This window comes from Doryrhamphus excisus, linkage group LG3 (assembly GCF_037039965.1).
Source record: "Doryrhamphus excisus strain RoL-2023G ecotype Guam linkage group LG3, RoL_Dexc_Guam_v1.1, whole genome shotgun sequence".
Lineage (NCBI taxonomy): Eukaryota > Metazoa > Chordata > Actinopteri > Syngnathiformes > Syngnathidae > Doryrhamphus > Doryrhamphus excisus.
Genome location: NC_136359.1, coordinates 6,091,070 through 6,107,765, shown reverse-complemented (window position 1 = coordinate 6,107,765; position 16,696 = coordinate 6,091,070). Strand labels below are relative to the sequence as shown.

The following is a 16,696-nucleotide window of genomic DNA, read 5'->3' as shown; positions in this document are numbered from 1 at the left end:
GCTGGCTGTAGCAGGGGGCAGTAAGTAAGAGTAAGGAAGGCGATGTTGCGTCCAAAACAGCACCACCTGGTGACCAGAAGGACTTACTGCAAGGAAATTTACATTATTACAGAAAATACTTGGTGGGTCGTTAAGGTTTTCCTTTGTGCATTAAATGTTTACGATGAAGCGAAATCACGCTTAATAATGAGACTGCTAAAATGTTCTTATTATTTGTCATAAGCGTTTGCAACGGGTGCCCTGGAGGCTATATAAGTGAGACTGACCACGCAGCTTAGGTCCGTCAGACCCGCTCGTCGTTGTCGTCGGTCCAAAACCCGGCCAGGGTTCGTGGAGTGATGTTCCCGTCGTTCGGCCGTTTCTCCCGACTCACCTGCCCTTCCACCGGGCGCTGCGAGCGGCCTCATTGCTGGTACAAACATGCCAAAGAAGAGCGACTTTTGTTTGGGGCCTCATCATCTTTATCTCTAAGCGACCTAACAGGTGAGGGCCAGCAGGTGTGCTTTAAAGTTGGTTAACATGTGGCTCCCCTTTATTTTATTAAAACTAGTCGAATGCCTTTTTAAAAATGTTGTGTTTAAATTCTTTTTATTTGTATATTTGTGTATTTTCCTGGGGTACAACTGAAGTTAATTGACCTGAAAAGATAGCGGTTGCTTGCTAGCTTTGTTTGGCAGGTCCAGAAACGACGTAAAAATAAGTAGTCCAACTCCAAACTGCGTGAAAATAATTACTCCACCTCCTGTTGTATAGCTTCCATAATTCATTGTTGGTGTAGGAACGCCGTCAACTTTGTTACAAAGTAAAAGGAATCATTTTGTCAAACTTAAGGGGTTTATTTGAAGCTAAATGGCGAATCTGCGGATAGCTAACAAGTGATTATTTCCCAGCGGTGGGAGGTTGAAGATATCTGTGTACTGGCGAACCACTATTGATACCGTTACTTTTCACTTGATCTTTGAGTGATTATCAATTTTTCAGCAAAATAAATATATTTTTCTTCTATTAAATTTAAAATAAAAGTGGACATATAAATGAAATAAAAGTCAACTGTGCAAAAAACAATAGCAAAAAATAGTAATTGCTGTTCTTTTAAACCAAAGCCCTCCTGTGTGCCAGTGATTTATTCTGAGTTTGTAAACAATATATTAAGTCTCAGACTGTGATTATCGCACAGTTAGAGCCTGCCATTTATTTTCCTTCTGTGCAGATGGCCACAGTAGCAATCTCCCTGCCGTATGTCAATCACACGTCGTCGACCAGCCCAAAGACGAGTCCTTCCAGGAACTTGAGCGTCTCAACAAGCAGATTGAAACGATAAAGTACGAAGTGGAGCAGGAGCAGAAGCGACTGTCATGCTATCACAGCGCCAAGGCCACATCCAAACCAGTCTTATCAAATGGTGAAAATGCAAACAAGGAATCATCTGGACGTCCGTCGTGTTCTGATGGTTTCAAAACGCTCTCCCGATCCAGGAAGTATGTGCTTGACAATTCCAAGCCAAGAACGGATTTGGAATACGACCCAATGTCCAACTATTCGGCTGATTTTGGATCTTACAAGTCATTGGCGCAAAAAAGCAAAAGCGCACCCCAAAAAACGGTCAGCAATCTGGTCCCGCTATGCTGCACCGCCCCCACTGGGGCACAGGACAACTGCGATGATGAAAGTGTCCTTGTCACTGACATGCCACGCTCACCACCTCCAGCTCCCAAACATGCCAGCTGTGGCGCTGGCAATGAAGAATACGAATCATCTGCTGGAAGTGTGATTGACTTGACCGGATGTGTGGAGCACCTTGACGGAGAGCATCCTCAAGCAACATGTCTCCGGTCTTCTGAAGATGAATCTTGCAGCACCTTGCAAGTGCCTGATCAAAATGTAAATGGTATTTTGATGGAGGACAATGCCGTTTGTGTTGAGTTGTTCGAGCAATTAGGGGCCACAAATGCTGCACAGAAGAGCTCCCTTCTTGCAGACACCAGCCCATGCCTCCCTGCAAATGGTGTTGTCAAGCCCACCCAGAAAGACCAGCAGACCACAGAGTGCAACTCTTCTCCAACCATTACACAATGGACTGCAGCTGACGGCCACCAGGGGCCAGCAGAGGCTTCTCCAGGCAACAGCGAGCCTCACACTGAAGCCGAATCTTCTCCCCTCGTCTCCAGTGAGCATGTTTTGTCAAAAGCTAACAGAGAGGTTATCGTGATAGCCTCGAGCTCCGAGGAGGAAGAGCAGGACTACCCTGAGGTGGATCTGTCAGACAGCGACCCTGAGGAGGAGTGCTACCGCATCTTCATGGAGGCCAATGAGGAGAGCGCCAACCAAGAGCAACCCAAGGTGTCTTAAGTTTGTTTGTACTATCAAGCGTTTTTAAAAGAATTAACATTGTTGTTGTTAGATCATACCCATGGATGTGGACAAACCTGACATTTCGACCATCCCACCCCAAGAACTACCAGCAAAGAGGAGGATTGCGCATGAGGCCAAAGATCCAAAGGTCCGTATGTGACATGGCTACGCTACGATGCTGTACAGGCAACACTGTATGGACAAAAGTCTTGTTAAACGTATTCCTTTATGGCCCGGGGGGGGGGGGTTACTGCCAAGCAAGTTCAGTGGGTCAACAAGGTTCTTTTACACACTGCCGTCTATTGGTCATCACAAGGTCCAGCATGTGAAATGTAGAGCCTAAAACAGGGGTCTCAAACTCAATTTACCTGGGGGGCCACTGGAGCTAGGGTTTGGACAAGGCTGGGCCGCATCAGGTTTTCCAAAAAAAAAAAACGCATTTATTAAAAACTGAAAAATATACAAACTTTTTCAGTGCTTTGGTTCCGATTTTCTACAATAAAAGCTCTGATAAAACATTCCACTGTTCTCAAATATTTTACTTTTTATTTTTCTGCACAAAATAAGATGAAAAATGAACAAATCAAGAATAAAGAAAATCAATCAGTAATGCATAAATATAATAATAATAATAATAATAATAAGAAACCACATATAGTTGGTGGGTAGACAAATAATTTTTTCCAGATTAAAATGAATAAAGCATTATTAGAGCCCTGTAGACATTACAAAACATGACTATAGTCACATTTATACTCTTTTTATTTACAACATATTGCGCAACTACAGGGTCTTGAGACACATGCTAACTCGCAAACTAGAGAGCTAGCGACCTAAACGGTAGCCTTCAAGTTATTTCCTTTAAACTTAAATTGCCAAAAACTTACCACTTCCACACGGATAGGGAGGATAACTATTAACAGTTATTTAACCTTTAACATGAACATTAATCAAATGTAATAATTTTTTTTCTGGGTACATGATACCATACAGCATCCATATCAAACTTGCGCGGGCTGCACTGACATTAAACTTTCATAACAAGGCGGGGGCCTCAAACTAGTGTCCTGCGGCCCACATTTGGCCCGCGGGACGCATGTTTGAGACCCCTGGCCTAAAATATGGAAACAATATTTACAGTTGTCCATTGCAGTTTGAATGTTGCTCTCTCTCTGCTTTTTGAAAATGAGTAAGATTAAAAATAAAGTTGGTGGTTTGATTAGCGGGGCGACTTATTACTATATTAAGATTTCTCAATGGTCACCCCCTCTCCAGGTTCCAGTGGCTAAAAGGAGACCACAGCCACAAGTCCTCATTCCACTTCGAGAGCCGGAGACAACGCCCACGGCCTCCCGGCTCACCCCAAAGATTCAGCAGATTCAGCAGAAGGCATCCATGGTGACCGCTTCTGTGAAAGGAGGCCAAGCGTTCCTCTCGTCCTTCGGCCAGAGAAGGCAAGAGAGCCAACCGGCAACTTCAACTCCGGCCTCTGGCAACGCCCCGCCTGCTGCAAGTTTGTTAACTTTGCATTCTGCTGTTCCTTGTAGTCCTTTTTAGAGGGCAAAAGTGTAACCTTGTTGCTGGAATGTAGACCTGTGGAACCCTGCTGGGAATATACCATCTTGTGGCATATTCAGGGTGGGTTCATCTAGGGACGCATTACTGCTAGAGCCACCAATGAAAAGACGGGAGCTTAATACTATACAGAGAAATGATTTGATCCCTGTATTGTCTTTCCTGTCCTCCCAGCGTGCGTCAACTATGTTCCTCTGGGCTCGACAGTGCTCAGCGTGGGCAGTAACTTGCGCCTGATCCTCCCTCAGGGCGCCATCCCGCTGCCCCTCGCCTCCGCTTCCGGTGCGGTCACCTCCATTCTTACCCCCCTCACTCGAGTGCACACAACCCCCATCAACGTCAGACCGCCCACGTGCACGGCGCCCGCTGTCGTGACCACACAGAGGTATCGCATGAGCGCGCCTCTGCTTATCTCACCCACCGCACGTAGGCCCTCGCAGCCCTCTGCATCTTTCACATCCTTGCTTTCAACCACCGCCATGACTACACCCGGCCTAGTCGCTGCTAAGGTACCAAAATGTCTGACATTTTTTGAAATGTTTGAACACTGTACATGACGGTTATTTTATTTAAAAGCCGGGGGCCACCAAGCGAAAGGCGAAGGTTGAGGCAAACAAAGACAAAGTGCCTCATGATGTCAGACAGCGCTATGTTACCATGTTCGTGGAGGCCTTCCTCGCCACCACCGCCAATGTCAACGAGGCCTTCGAAAAGGTGAGCTGATGCGCTCACCCCCCCTCCTTCAGTTTGCCCATGCCCAGTCATTTGATTGACAGGCCCTGGTGGAGGAGAAGGCGGTCTACAATCGCAGCAGCAACAAAATGAAGTACCTCAGCATTGCCGTGAACGCGCTCAAGAGGCTGAAAAAGCAAAACTCTGCCACCCCCAAAGGTGAGGAACTCCTGTCTGGTTAAAAAAATCAGCATTTTGCCGACTTTGGATTCTTCTTTTTGGCTGATGCAGATAAGAAAGTGGAAGGCAAAACCCCCAAAGGAAATATTCCACTCAACCGGAAGAAGCTCAAAGGAAATGGTGAGTTTGGCTTATTGCGATACTGGGTTCCTAAGAACAAGACTAGACCATCTTTGAATATTACTTTTTAAGAAACCGGTATTGAGACAATATAGGACTAGACAGACTTTTAAGGGGTCACATAACAATGCAGGAACATTTTGAAAATGTTTTAAAAATAGATTAGTTCTAGGTTCACGCTGAAAATAGAACTACATTTCCCATGACGCAAACAGTGCTGAACCAGGAAGTAGTGAAAGAGTCCCAAATAGTCCGAACTGGGCACTAGTGTCAAATGGTTTATTTTTTGGCGGGGTGGAGTGGATCACCTGTGGAGTGATATTAGTACCACCAAGGTAGGTTGGAGTGCAGGGTGCATGTAATGTGCGGTTCCAGTCCCGCCTGCACGTCCATATTACGTGTATCATCATTGACGGTAGCATTGCTGTAGTTCAGTCTGGTTGGCTTCTGTTCTTGCAAGACCGCTTTTCTCTCAATGGGAAATATCATCAATGATTCTGATGTGTTCTTCTGCGACAGACGACACGCCCTTGTATGAGATTTTGAGGGATTACATTCTGACTGAGGAGCAGCTGATTGAGAGCAACTACCCCATGCAGCACCCAGAGAAGGCCGACTGTGCCGTCCTTTTTGCAGACAAGAAGGTCAACAGCGACCGTAAGAGGCCCAAGTATTGAAGTATTGAGACTGATTGCAGTAATACTACTCTATCACCAGAGGGCGACGTTGACTTGCATGCCGTTGGTACTATATGCGGATGTTTGTGTTCGGCCTTTTCATGATGGCTTGTTGTGCCTCTGCGCAGCCCTCAAGAGGATTTGCTGTCGATGCGGGGCGACGTACTCTGTCAGCCAGACGGGCAAACACACCCGCACCGAGGAGTGCAACTATCACTATGGCAAAGGAGTGGAGAATAGAGGTTCATAAATCAACACACAAGACACCGCGCCACATGCTCTACTGACTACGCCCTCATGCCACAGTGCCAGGTGGGGTGGAGACCCGCTACAGCTGCTGCCAGGGAGTCATGGGAGCACCTGGATGCCAACTCTTCAAGGTGCGTTGGGGAACCGCCGGCATGAGGCTGACCTACGACACTTTTGTCTTTTGTGTGTATGTGTTGTCTTTTCTACAGTTGCATGTACACGATTCCTTCAGCCTGGATGGATTTGTGGTGACCGCTCCAAGAAGTCCCACAGACACCAGCTGCCCCGGAATCTACTCACTCGATTGTGAAATGGTAACTTTGTTTTTTTCCCCGTATTGTATAATTTTAAGGCCCCATATTCTATGTACAATGTTTCTAATTGAGGTACTATAATAGTGTATTGGTGTGGGGGCCTTTTCTGTTGGCCCTGTGACGCATTCTAAAAGTATAATTTAACAAGAAAAAACAAACAACAAAACTCTGCAGTCATTTTACATGAAGAAAAAAGTAACATGAGAAACACAATGTTTTGTTTTTTTTTGTCGTGCAAAAGTTATGTGAAAGTCAAAATATTGTAGGAACAAAGTCATACCAGAAAATGTAGGATTATGATTCAAGAAGAAAGTTTGAAATATTTGGAAATTAAAAAAAAAAGGGGGGGTGTGAACAGCTGTATGACTAAAGTCAAGATAAAAAAATTGTATTCTAACAGGAAAAAAGTGGCAATTTTAGGAAAGCAAATTCTTGTCACAGTAGTAGCAGAGTTGAAAAATGAAGAATATGTATTTTTAATGCTGTTATATGAGAACCAAAGGTTTTACTCTTCGAAAATTGGTTTGGAGGAAAGTTATGGAAATATATTGATATTATGGGAGTAAAGCATCATACAAAAAATTAGCAAAGATACATTTTAACTGCAACATTAGCCTCGTCGAAGTCAAACCAAATCAAACTGAGCGACGCCTAGCTGTCTTTATGGTATTATAAGATATGCAGTGAAGCCTGCTTTTGTCCTTGAATGCACTGTGGGGGTCAGAGCTTTCCCTTGTCACGAAAAGCCGCAACGTCAAAAGTAGAGGTTCTCAGGAGACCATTACCGTTGGAACATCATTTAAAAAGTCACTTTTCAGGACGGGCCATTTTAAAAGGTGTTACTGTGCTAATGCTTTTCTAATGAGTGAAGCGCATTCTACCTGTCCTGTCCCTCTGTCAGTGCTACACCGTTCACGGTCTGGAGCTGTCAAGGGTGACCGTGGTCAACTCCAGCCTCCAAGTGGTTTACGACACCTTTGTCAAACCACGCCATGAGGTCATCGACTATAACACCAGGTAACGCCACATCAAAGGTGACATGTTAGATGTACAAATGGAAAAAGGAAAGTGCCGTATTTGTAGTATTTTGTCTTTATAGTCATGAAAGGACTCACAAATAAGCAAAACATTTATATGTGGCACAAACGCTGGACTAATGGCTTCACTAATCAGTGACATTATAAACTGGGCTCTTCGGCTGGGCGTGTCTTATTCTGCTACACAAACGCTGCCTCCGGGTGCGCTTGCTCGTCCGCCATATTTTTCCGTGGAAAATACGGGCCAGACTTGTTGAGCTAGCAAGCTCTGTGGAGCACCACACTGATTAGGTCATTATCTGCAGCAAAAGAAACATCCATATGAGCCACTGTCATTTATTAATTTTTTTTCCATGTCCATATCAGCTGATGATATAGGTCGCCATCCTGAGGTGAAACGTGTTTGGTTTGGGGTTTTTTTTGTGCTTGTGGTGTTGCCCCCGTGCAGGTTCTCTGGGATTAGCGAGGCGGACGTGATGGGCAACCACACCTTTCTGTCAGAGGTGCAGCAGACCTTGTTGAGCTTCATCAGCGCCAATACCATCATAATCGGGCACGGTCTGGAGACTGGCCTCTGTGCCCTGAAGGTGACCACTGGAAGCTTTTATGTCTGCTTTTAGTTGTCCTGGATCTACATCACATCACATGGCAGCCAGTAAACCATGAAGAGCCAGCCACTTTCCACTCGGCACAGGGGTGTCCAAAATATTGGTCCTTGCATATTGTAAAAATGACATTAATTCGTTATTAATCAGATGTACACACAACATAATATTTAAGAAAGGCCTTTGACTAGAAAATTTGGCATCAAACAAATTAGATATTGCACTAATTCGCCACAAAGCCAAGATGTGGATGTTTAGCTTACCGTATATTTACTTGGTGTTGGCATCTTTTCATTTTTCTGTGAACATCCTTTAGAGGAAAACACTTAGACACCCCTGACTTAGTGGTACAGTCTTGTCACAGTATTGTATGCAACTGTTTAGCATGGTGACAGGAGGGCAATTGCGTCCCGTATCGTACCGCTTGGAAGAAACAAGGCCACTGTCCCCAAGTACAGTCAAACCTGTTTTTGTACACTCCTGACTTCATCATATTATTATTTTTATATTGCACGTAACTGGTATATTGCCGTGAAATCAAGTAACAAAACACCCTATGTGTTGCAAATTCACGGTCCGTGCATTTTTTTGTATCGCATGACTAAATGCAATTTGATAACTGTTGATAAACCTTTTTGAATTTGATGGGTCCAGGAATCACAGTAAGTCTGCATAAACAGGAAGCATTATTTTAAACTTGAATTATTCCCTATAGTCTAGACAATACGGTACATTCTATAAATCGCACAAGGCCAAAAATGCATAATTAGGTAGAAAAAAAACAGCCATAAGTCTTCCTGGAGTACATCGCATATTTTGCCGGTAATTTATTTTACAAACTACTTGACCAAAACAGACATTACGTCATCTTGAAAGTTCTAAAGTAATTACTAATGAAAACCGAGGATCCAACATAACCCTTTCCTCGCAACAGGCTAAGCTAAACATTGAACTCCCGCTACCATGACCCCCAGCGAGGCAGCTAGGGCCTCGTTTTCATAACGGCGCTCCAGTCTGTATGTTCCTCTCCACTGTAGTTGCTCCACGGCACGGTGGTGGACACATCCGTGGTCTTCCCCCACCGCCTGGGCCCCCCGCACAGGCTGACCCTCAACAGCCTGACTGCAGAGTACCTGAGGAGGATCATCCAAGAGAGCGGTGGGTCATCCTGGATAAACCGCAGCTACCTTACTGCTCTTATTCAAAATAAAAGGACTTCTATGCACACAATGCCTTTTAGGAGACAAAAAAAAGGAAAAAACAAGATTTTTTTTTTCCTTATTCTATGAATGTCTCTCCCAGTGTGTGGCCATGACACCGCAGAGGATGCTGCCGCCTGCATGGAGCTCATGTTATTGAAGAGCAAAGACGGAAAACTGAAAAAATGATGGGGGGGAATATAATAAATGCACCCCCAGGCCCCCCCTCCTCCATTGTACATCGTCAAAAGGAACTAAAACCTAATTGCATGTTGCTTTATTGACTGAAGCCGATAAACTTTCTTTTGCTAGAGTTCATTTTTCTCTTATGATTTTGTTCCGAACACTTTGGAATTTCACTTGACTATGTATTAGGGAATGGCTGATGTGGGAGGGGCTTGGTGTGATACAAGTAAACCTACAGAATGATGTGTGGTCATTTTCTTTTTTTGAACGAGCCAATGGCGACTCAACAAAAATGCAAATAGTTCCACCTGTTGGCACTTGATGTTGATTGGTCAACATGCTTTCCACTCGGGTGGCGTTTGTGCTTTGTCATTAAAATGTTTATGTTGCAAGCTGCAGGTGAAGCTCATGGACCGACTGGTGTATTGGGTGATTGATGATTGACAGCTAAGTCCAGAATTTCCAAAGTACCTTTGTTCACTTACATCATTCGTGTTATAACGCATCAATTTAAACATTGCGCTTTTCATCCACCTAAATGTTTGGATCTTGTCATTAATTATTTCAACAGAATTGTCTACAAAATGAAGTTAGAAGTGAAAGGATTGTCAGCCAGTTTGACTGTATTTTATTGAAAGAACAATAAATGATCAGGCAGCATTTTATTTATAGCTGTATGTACCATATTTTCCGGACTATAAGTTGCACTTTTTTTCATAGGTTGGCTGTTCCTGCGACTTATACTCCAAAACTGTTTATGTTCCATAAATCCTGGACACCTTTTCTGTTCATGTTTATTTTGGGTGTAGCCAAATTAGCATATCTTACACCTATTCAGCCTGTTCTATTCTTTTGTTAGAACTTCCAAGAGGACGTAATGTCTGTTTTTATCAAGTAGTTTGGAAAATAAATTACCCGCAAAAAATGCCACTTATACTCCAGTGCGACTTATGGATGTTTTTTTCTACCTAATGATGCATTTTTGGCCTTGTGCGACTTATAGTCCAGAAAATACGGTAATCAAGCTAAAGCGGATGTATGAAAATCTGTGTACCTAATGCTAGTTTCTTTCAAAGTAGCACATTTTAATCACACTTTATCATTAGAAGTTGTGTTCAAAGACACATCATTTAAGTTCAGTGTATTTTCTGGGAGTGTACTTACTGCATTGTTACTGTATTTCCGCGTTACATGTGACGTGTTTGTGAGTTTGAGATACATAATGTATATGGTGCTGGAATTGCTCTGCTGTTGATGTGTTGAGGTTATAAAAGAGAATCAGTTACTGCTGTTAACATAGCCATAGTAATGTTTAAATATTTTTATTACTGGAGTTGATTACAATGGTGTACAAATGTACTGCATTGTTCAAGAACTGTTTCTAATATTTGTTTTTTTTTGACAGAGCTCTCGTATCGGATTGCTTCAGAATGGCCATGCAGACCTAATATAGAGCTAATATGTCTGGTGAGTATAATATTCACACAAACGCAAGTCAGTCATCACCCAGTGTTTATGTGTCTTTGGCTTGACCCTGACTACTCAGCTTTTCTTTTTTTTATCGGCTTCTTCCGACGGCAGCATCTTCTGACACAAAACTTGCAAGTCTTGACGAAGAGGAGTGCGACGAGGAGGACGACCACGAGTAAGAATCCCACCACATCCAGGCTGTGGTACTGGTACCAGGTGAGCTCGTGGGCCTGGACCCTTAAGTGCTTGGCGCCTTTGTGTCTCATGGTGAACTCGATCCAGAAGACTGCCTCGTCCAGGGGACTCATGGGTCTGTCGTGGTGGATCCTGGACAGCCGCATGGCGTTCTCCTTGTACCTGTCCATGTGAATCAGTATCAAGTCAGATACATTTGTCTTAGTAGTGCAGGCGGGAATTAGTCGGAAGCACACGATAATCAAATTGGAATTATATTCAGGGAGCAAATTTTTCACTTTAGGAATGATTTGGATTACATGAGAAAATGAGAAGGAAAAAATAGCTTTCTTCGACCACATGGTCATTCATTCATTTTCTAGCGCTTATCCTCACGAGGGTCGCGGGGGTGCTGGAGCCTATCCCAGCTGTCTTTGGGCGAGAGGCGGGGTCCACCCTGGACTGGTGGCCAGCCAATCACAGGGCACATATAGACAAACAACCATTCACACTCACATTCATACCTATGGACAATTTGGAGTCGCTAATTAACCTAGCATGTTTTTGGAATGTGGGAGGAAACCGGAGTACCCGGAGAAAAACCACGCATGCACGGCACGCATCCTAGCTATGAGGTCTGCGCGCTAACCACACGATCGCCGTGCAGCCCCATGGTCGTTTATTGAAAGGTATATTCCACAATAATAGCAATATTATATTGTACTTATATAGGGGTGCAATTAATAGAATAGAGAAAACAAGCAAAAACCTACGACTTGTCGTTGATGACAGTCCCGATGGCGTTGCTGAGGTCTTCAGACGTCATGAAGTTCAGTGCCACGACGACGGCGGCGCCCTTTGCCTTCATGTGCACCATGTTGTCCGGCTGGTCGGCAAACAAGGGTATGCCCACCATGGGGACCCCGTGGTAGATGGCCTCATAGATGCCGTTGGTTCCCCCGTGGGTGACGAACGCCCGAGTCTTGGGGTGACCTGGTTGATGTAGAACTTTAATCATTTGCCCGATCAGACACATCAACGACGGCCCCTTCCCCGGACTGACCCAGCAGGTCGTTCTGAGGGATCCAGTCGTATAGTCTTGTGTTGGGGGCCAAAGTGGCTGGCTTTTCTCCGCTGTACCGCCAAAGCACCTACAAATGTTTCATGTTAGGTGCTTCAACATGACAAACGGGAATGTAACCATAATAAACATGTTACAACTGAGCGTTATCATAGAGTATATGTAGTATATGATCCTCAAACCTTCTGGGGAATCCGAGCAAGGCCAGCGGCGATCATGTTGGCCTTCTCTGTGGTGATGTTCTGGATGAAGGATCCCAAAGTGAAGACCACGATGCCGTCTTCGCCTGAACTCTGCACAAACTCTTCCATATCCTGAAAGAAGGAAGGCCGCATCTCCTTGAACTGCTGGTGGACATTCCAGTTGCTTTCATGGAGTGAAACTAATCATTTTCAGGGGAATATTGAGTACACCCGACACCCTGGACCCCCCCCCACTATGAAGAGTGAATAATTCTGGTGTATAATGTATTGTATATATGCATGCACAGGTCTGTGAGGACCAGGCAGCTCTTTATTTGACAGGAGTCAATCACAAGCTATGAGAAAACTCACGACGAGCTGGTCGACCCTTAAACTCATCACACAGTAACTTAACACTGAAAAGGTACCAAGGAAATATACATTACTCGTACCAATACGAGTTTGAAGTAACAAACAGAAGCTATTTTAGCATCTACCCATAATGCATTACTGCCTCTGTTCACTAGAGGAGCTTGGAGCACAGAGCCCAGAGGGAGGCTGATGTCATCGTAGCACCCCAATGAATGGGAAAACTTTAAAATGTTGTTTTTTTCCTTTTAAACTGTTACACTGATCATGTTTGCATATTTCTGAGGCATGCTTTTGGATTGTTAGGTTGCTGTGTGATGAATTTAGTGTTGGTCTCGGTAAGATGACACCGTAAGTGTTATGTTGTTATACTGTTGTATGTAATGATCTTATGTTCTGAGTGATGTATGCTCGTAATTGGCTCCTGTCAAAGAGAGAGCTACCAATTCCTCGCTGACAGTATTTAACAATTAGTAGTAGTCAGGGGCATCACTAGGTTCTGAGGACGGGGGGGGGGGGGGGGTAGTAGACATTCAAAAAAAAAGAAAAATCCAAATAAGGAACAAGAATCGGGATATAACTTTGCCACTTTTGGACAGATTTAGTAGAGATACTCAATAGTTTTAGGCCACCATTACATTTACACAAGTACACACAATCTACACTGTAAAACCAGTGGACAGTGATCAATGATATAATAATCATTATTATATTATTAATTAGCCTATTATTATTACTATCATCATTATTCTTCTGATTATTACTACTATTACTACCAGTAGTAGTAGTAGGGTAGTATTAGACTGCTTAAATTTAAATTTGTCAGATATTTATTTTTGTAAAAAAAAAAAAAATCAATAAAAAATATCACATTTTTTAGGGGGGCTTCTTAAGACTTCTTAAAATGTGATTTTTTTTTTAATACAAAAAAAATATCTAAATACACCTAATGATGCCACTGGTAGTAGTTATGAAGTAAAGGAGATTAGACAAGATTCCATATCCATAGTTATCCATAGATATCCATAGTTTAGCTGCACCGCTGTATAAAACCGCCGGGTTGAAGAAGAAAGAAGCGGTATATGCACCGGAGTAATGAATGAATTCGATGAATGGGGGAGAAAATGGGGGAGAAATCGGGCTCCAGCAGAAAGGGCGCTTTCCTCATGCAGGGTGTAAAAGGCGGGCGTTTGAGCACCACTAGGGCTCCATCTACAGTGCATCCGGAAAGTATTCACAGCGCTTCACTTTTTCTACATTTTGTCATGTTACAGCCTCATTCCAAATTGTATTAAATTAATCTCTTACCTCAAAATTCTACACAAAATACTCCATTATGACAATGTGAAAAAGTTTTTTTTTGACTTTTTTTGAATTTATTAAAAATAGAAACCAAAAAAATCACATTTACATAAGTATTCACAGCCTTTGCCATGAAGCTCAAAATTGAGCTCAGGTGCATCTTTTTTCCACTGATCATCCTTGAGATCTTTCTACAGCTTAATTGGAGTCCACCTGCAGTAAATTCAGTTGATTGGACATGATTTGGAAATATAATAACTGTCTATATAAGGTCCCACAGTTGACTGTGCATGTCAGAGCACAAACACCAAGCATGAAGTCAAAAGAACTGTCTGTAGACCTGCGAGACAGGATTGTCTTGAGGCACAAATCTGGGGAAGGATACAGAAACATTTCTGCTGCTTTGAAGGTCCCAATGAGCACAGTGGCCTCCATTATTGGTAAATGGAAGACGTTTGGAACCACCAGGACTCTTCCTAGAGCTCAGTGGAAAAAAGATGCACCTGAGCTCAATTTTGAGCTTCATGGCAAAGGCTGTGAATACTTATGTAAATGTGATTTTTTTGTTTTCTATTTTTAATAAATTCAAAACATGTCAAAAAAAACTTTTTTCACATTGTCATAATGGAGTATTTTGTGTAGAATTTTGAGGTAAGAGATTAATTTAATTCAGTTTGGAATGAGGCTGTGACATGACAAAATGTAGAAAAAGTGAAGCGCTGTGAATACTTTCCGGATGCACTGTATGCACATGCGTGGGGGCCTTCGAGCGCAACCAGTGGAGTGGAGTGGGCAGGACTCAAACATGTGTTCCATTCCTTTCCTTGCGCTCCATTTCCATTTGCGGTTGACCACCCCGGCAGCCTACCTCAGGTAAGGCCTTCGCCGGTCGGCAGTGGATCCCGCCAACAAACTTGAAGTTGGGTAGGAAAGGACGAGGATAGTCAAAATCCCAGTACGTCCTCATCAGCCAGATGTCCGCCCTGCTTGCTGACTCGCAGGCACTCGTGGGCTTGCCTGCCACGGCACAAAGGACAAAGTTAAGTAAGAGGAGTCAGTTGGAAAGCTCAACACTCACCTTTGAACTCTGTGTAGTATCGATCCAGTTCTTTCCACAGCGCTAGGTTTACCACCATGTCGTTGATGGCGTAGAAGCCAAAGTTCCACATCCTCTCGAAGAAGTCCATCTTGTCAGTTAGCTTGCTCATGGCGCCCGGCACGAAAGAAGGCGGGGCGGGCATCTGACCGCAGTGCCGCTCCATGTTATGAACTATGGAGAAGCGCAGGGAGTAGATGAGGGGGACGTCCAGAATCTCAGCCACCAGGTCACTTCCCGGGTAGATGGGGTCAGACAGGAGAAGGTCATAGTTGCCCTCCTTCAGCTTTCCCATGATGACGTCTGATTTCAACACGCCGTCCAGATACTGCAAAGTATACTCCATGTCCACTTTCATCAAGGCCAAGAACTTCATGTAAATCTGAAAGACGTTCATGTGGTCCATCTCGTAAATGGAGAAAGCCAGGAATTCCTCCATGAACGTCTTCATGGCGTCCAGCTCGAAGGTGACATTGAATGGTTCGTAGTGGAAGCGGGACTCGTCGCTGGCGTTCATGAAGAGCGAAGCACTCGGGACCAAGACGGTAACGTGGTGTCCCCGGTCCACCAGCGTCTCCAGTACGGGTTTCATGTTAATCCAGTGGCTGCCCTCGGTGTACCACACCAAAATTCGCCCTCCTTCGACGCCCGCCGCCGCCGCGGAGAGCAGCAGCAGGGCACCGAGCAAGACACGCAAACCCGGCGTCATGGCGGCTGTGTGTTTCCAAGTTGGCGTGACCCTTTTTTACTTGAAAGAGGCTGCTCAGAAAAAATGAATCATTAACCGAACAAAGCTGAACTCTGCCTTAGTCCAACATCATAACAAGTGCTTACAGGTAAAAGGTGCTGGCTGTAAAAGTTCACCTGAGCTGCACAACAGGGGTCCCCAACCACCGGGCCGCGGCCCAGTCAGCCCCGTCCATGGACCAGAAACGTGCTGCACGGGAAACAAAAAAAACATTTGAACATATGAACATAAATGACCATGTGGTCTTAGAGGGCTATGCTTTTCTTTCCAGTTTCTCATGCACTCCAAATTATTATGAAAGTTGAAAAAATAAGTACCACTACTACGACTACTATATAGTTTTTAGTGCAATTTCATTTATTTTCATTCATTCATTCATTTTCTACCGAGGATCGCGGGGGGTGCTGGAGCCTATCCCAGCCGTCTTAGGACGAGAGGCGGGGTACACCCTGGACTGGTGGCCAGCCAATCACAGAGCACATATAGACAAACAACCATTCACACTCACATTCATACCTATGGACAATTTGGAGTGGCCAATTAACCTAGCATGTTTTTGGAATGTGGGAGGAAACCGGAGTACCCGGAGAAAACCCACGCATGCACGGGGAGAACATGCAAACTCCACACAGAGATGGCCGAGGGGTGGAATTGAACCCTGGTCTCCTAGCTGTGAGGTCTGCGCGCTAACCACTAGAGCGCCGTGCCAATTTATTTTCATATTTAGGAAATAACAGCCTCTCTTCTCTCTTTGTGCTTTAGGTAGGTCAGGGGGGGTCCAAGGTGCCTTTTTTGGTATTGGACCACTGAACTGTTGAAAAATATAAATGGACGAAACAAAAAAACAGCAGTAAAAATGAAAAGATCTGTCATAATTTTTCAACAATAAAGTCAAAATATTAAGCGAAAAAAGTTGTAATTTAACGAGTGTGAAAATGTGTGAAATATTTAGAAAGGTTTTATTTTTTTAAGTTGTAATAAAATGAATTTTTGGAAAATTAATTTGGAAAATACGTATGTTACAAGAATAAAATCAAAATATAATGCG

At 43.9% G+C, this 16,696-nt stretch overlaps 2 protein-coding genes across 2 annotated transcripts; one reads left to right on the top strand and one right to left on the bottom strand.

Annotated features, from left to right (window-relative positions):
• Window positions 1–119: 119 nt before the first annotated feature.
• On the top strand, window positions 120–9,752 carry LOC131127728 (uncharacterized). The gene is made up of 16 exons (XM_078789528.1): window positions 120–483; window positions 1,211–2,340; window positions 2,402–2,500; window positions 3,628–3,865; window positions 4,102–4,436; window positions 4,504–4,641; window positions 4,704–4,836; window positions 4,906–4,959; window positions 5,479–5,616; window positions 5,765–5,878; window positions 5,943–6,016; window positions 6,095–6,199; window positions 7,101–7,216; window positions 7,685–7,823; window positions 8,879–8,999; window positions 9,144–9,752. Exons 1-16 carry the CDS (start codon window positions 339–341, stop codon window positions 9,227–9,229), a joined length of 3,165 nt encoding a protein of 1,054 aa, XP_078645654.1. The 5' UTR covers window positions 120–338; the 3' UTR covers window positions 9,230–9,752.
• Window positions 9,753–9,893: 141 nt separating this feature from the next.
• On the bottom strand, window positions 9,894–15,645 carry LOC131127731 (UDP-glucuronosyltransferase 2A1-like). Its single transcript, XM_058069908.2, has 6 exons — window positions 14,883–15,645; window positions 14,673–14,821; window positions 12,134–12,265; window positions 11,934–12,021; window positions 11,644–11,863; window positions 9,894–11,053 (listed from the first exon to the last, which is right to left on the bottom strand). The coding sequence occupies exons 1-6, from the start codon at window positions 15,607–15,609 to the stop codon at window positions 10,765–10,767; spliced, it is 1,605 nt and encodes a 534-aa protein (XP_057925891.2). The 5' UTR covers window positions 15,610–15,645; the 3' UTR covers window positions 9,894–10,764.
• Between the last annotated feature and the right edge of the window lie 1,051 nt (window positions 15,646–16,696).

Bases quoted from the DNA above. Each gene is read 5' to 3' on its own strand.
- LOC131127728 (XM_078789528.1), top strand. From the start codon at position 339: ATGTTCCCGTCGTTCGGCCGTTTCTCCCGACTCACCTGCCCTTCCACC. The intron at 484-1,210 runs GTGAGGGCCAGC...CCTTCTGTGCAG, and splicing joins ATCTCTAAGCGACCTAACAG to ATGGCCACAGTAGCAATCTC. The intron at 4,642-4,703 runs GTGAGCTGATGC...TTTGATTGACAG, and splicing joins TCAACGAGGCCTTCGAAAAG to GCCCTGGTGGAGGAGAAGGC.
- LOC131127731 (XM_058069908.2), bottom strand. From the start codon at position 15,609: ATGACGCCGGGTTTGCGTGTCTTGCTCGGTGCCCTGCTGCTGCTCTCC. The intron at 14,822-14,882 runs GTGAGTGTTGAG...GTGCCGTGGCAG, and splicing joins ATACTACACAGAGTTCAAAG to GCAAGCCCACGAGTGCCTGC. The intron at 12,266-14,672 runs GTAGGCTGCCGG...TCCTTCTTTCAG, and splicing joins CGGCGAAGGCCTTACCTGAG to GATATGGAAGAGTTTGTGCA.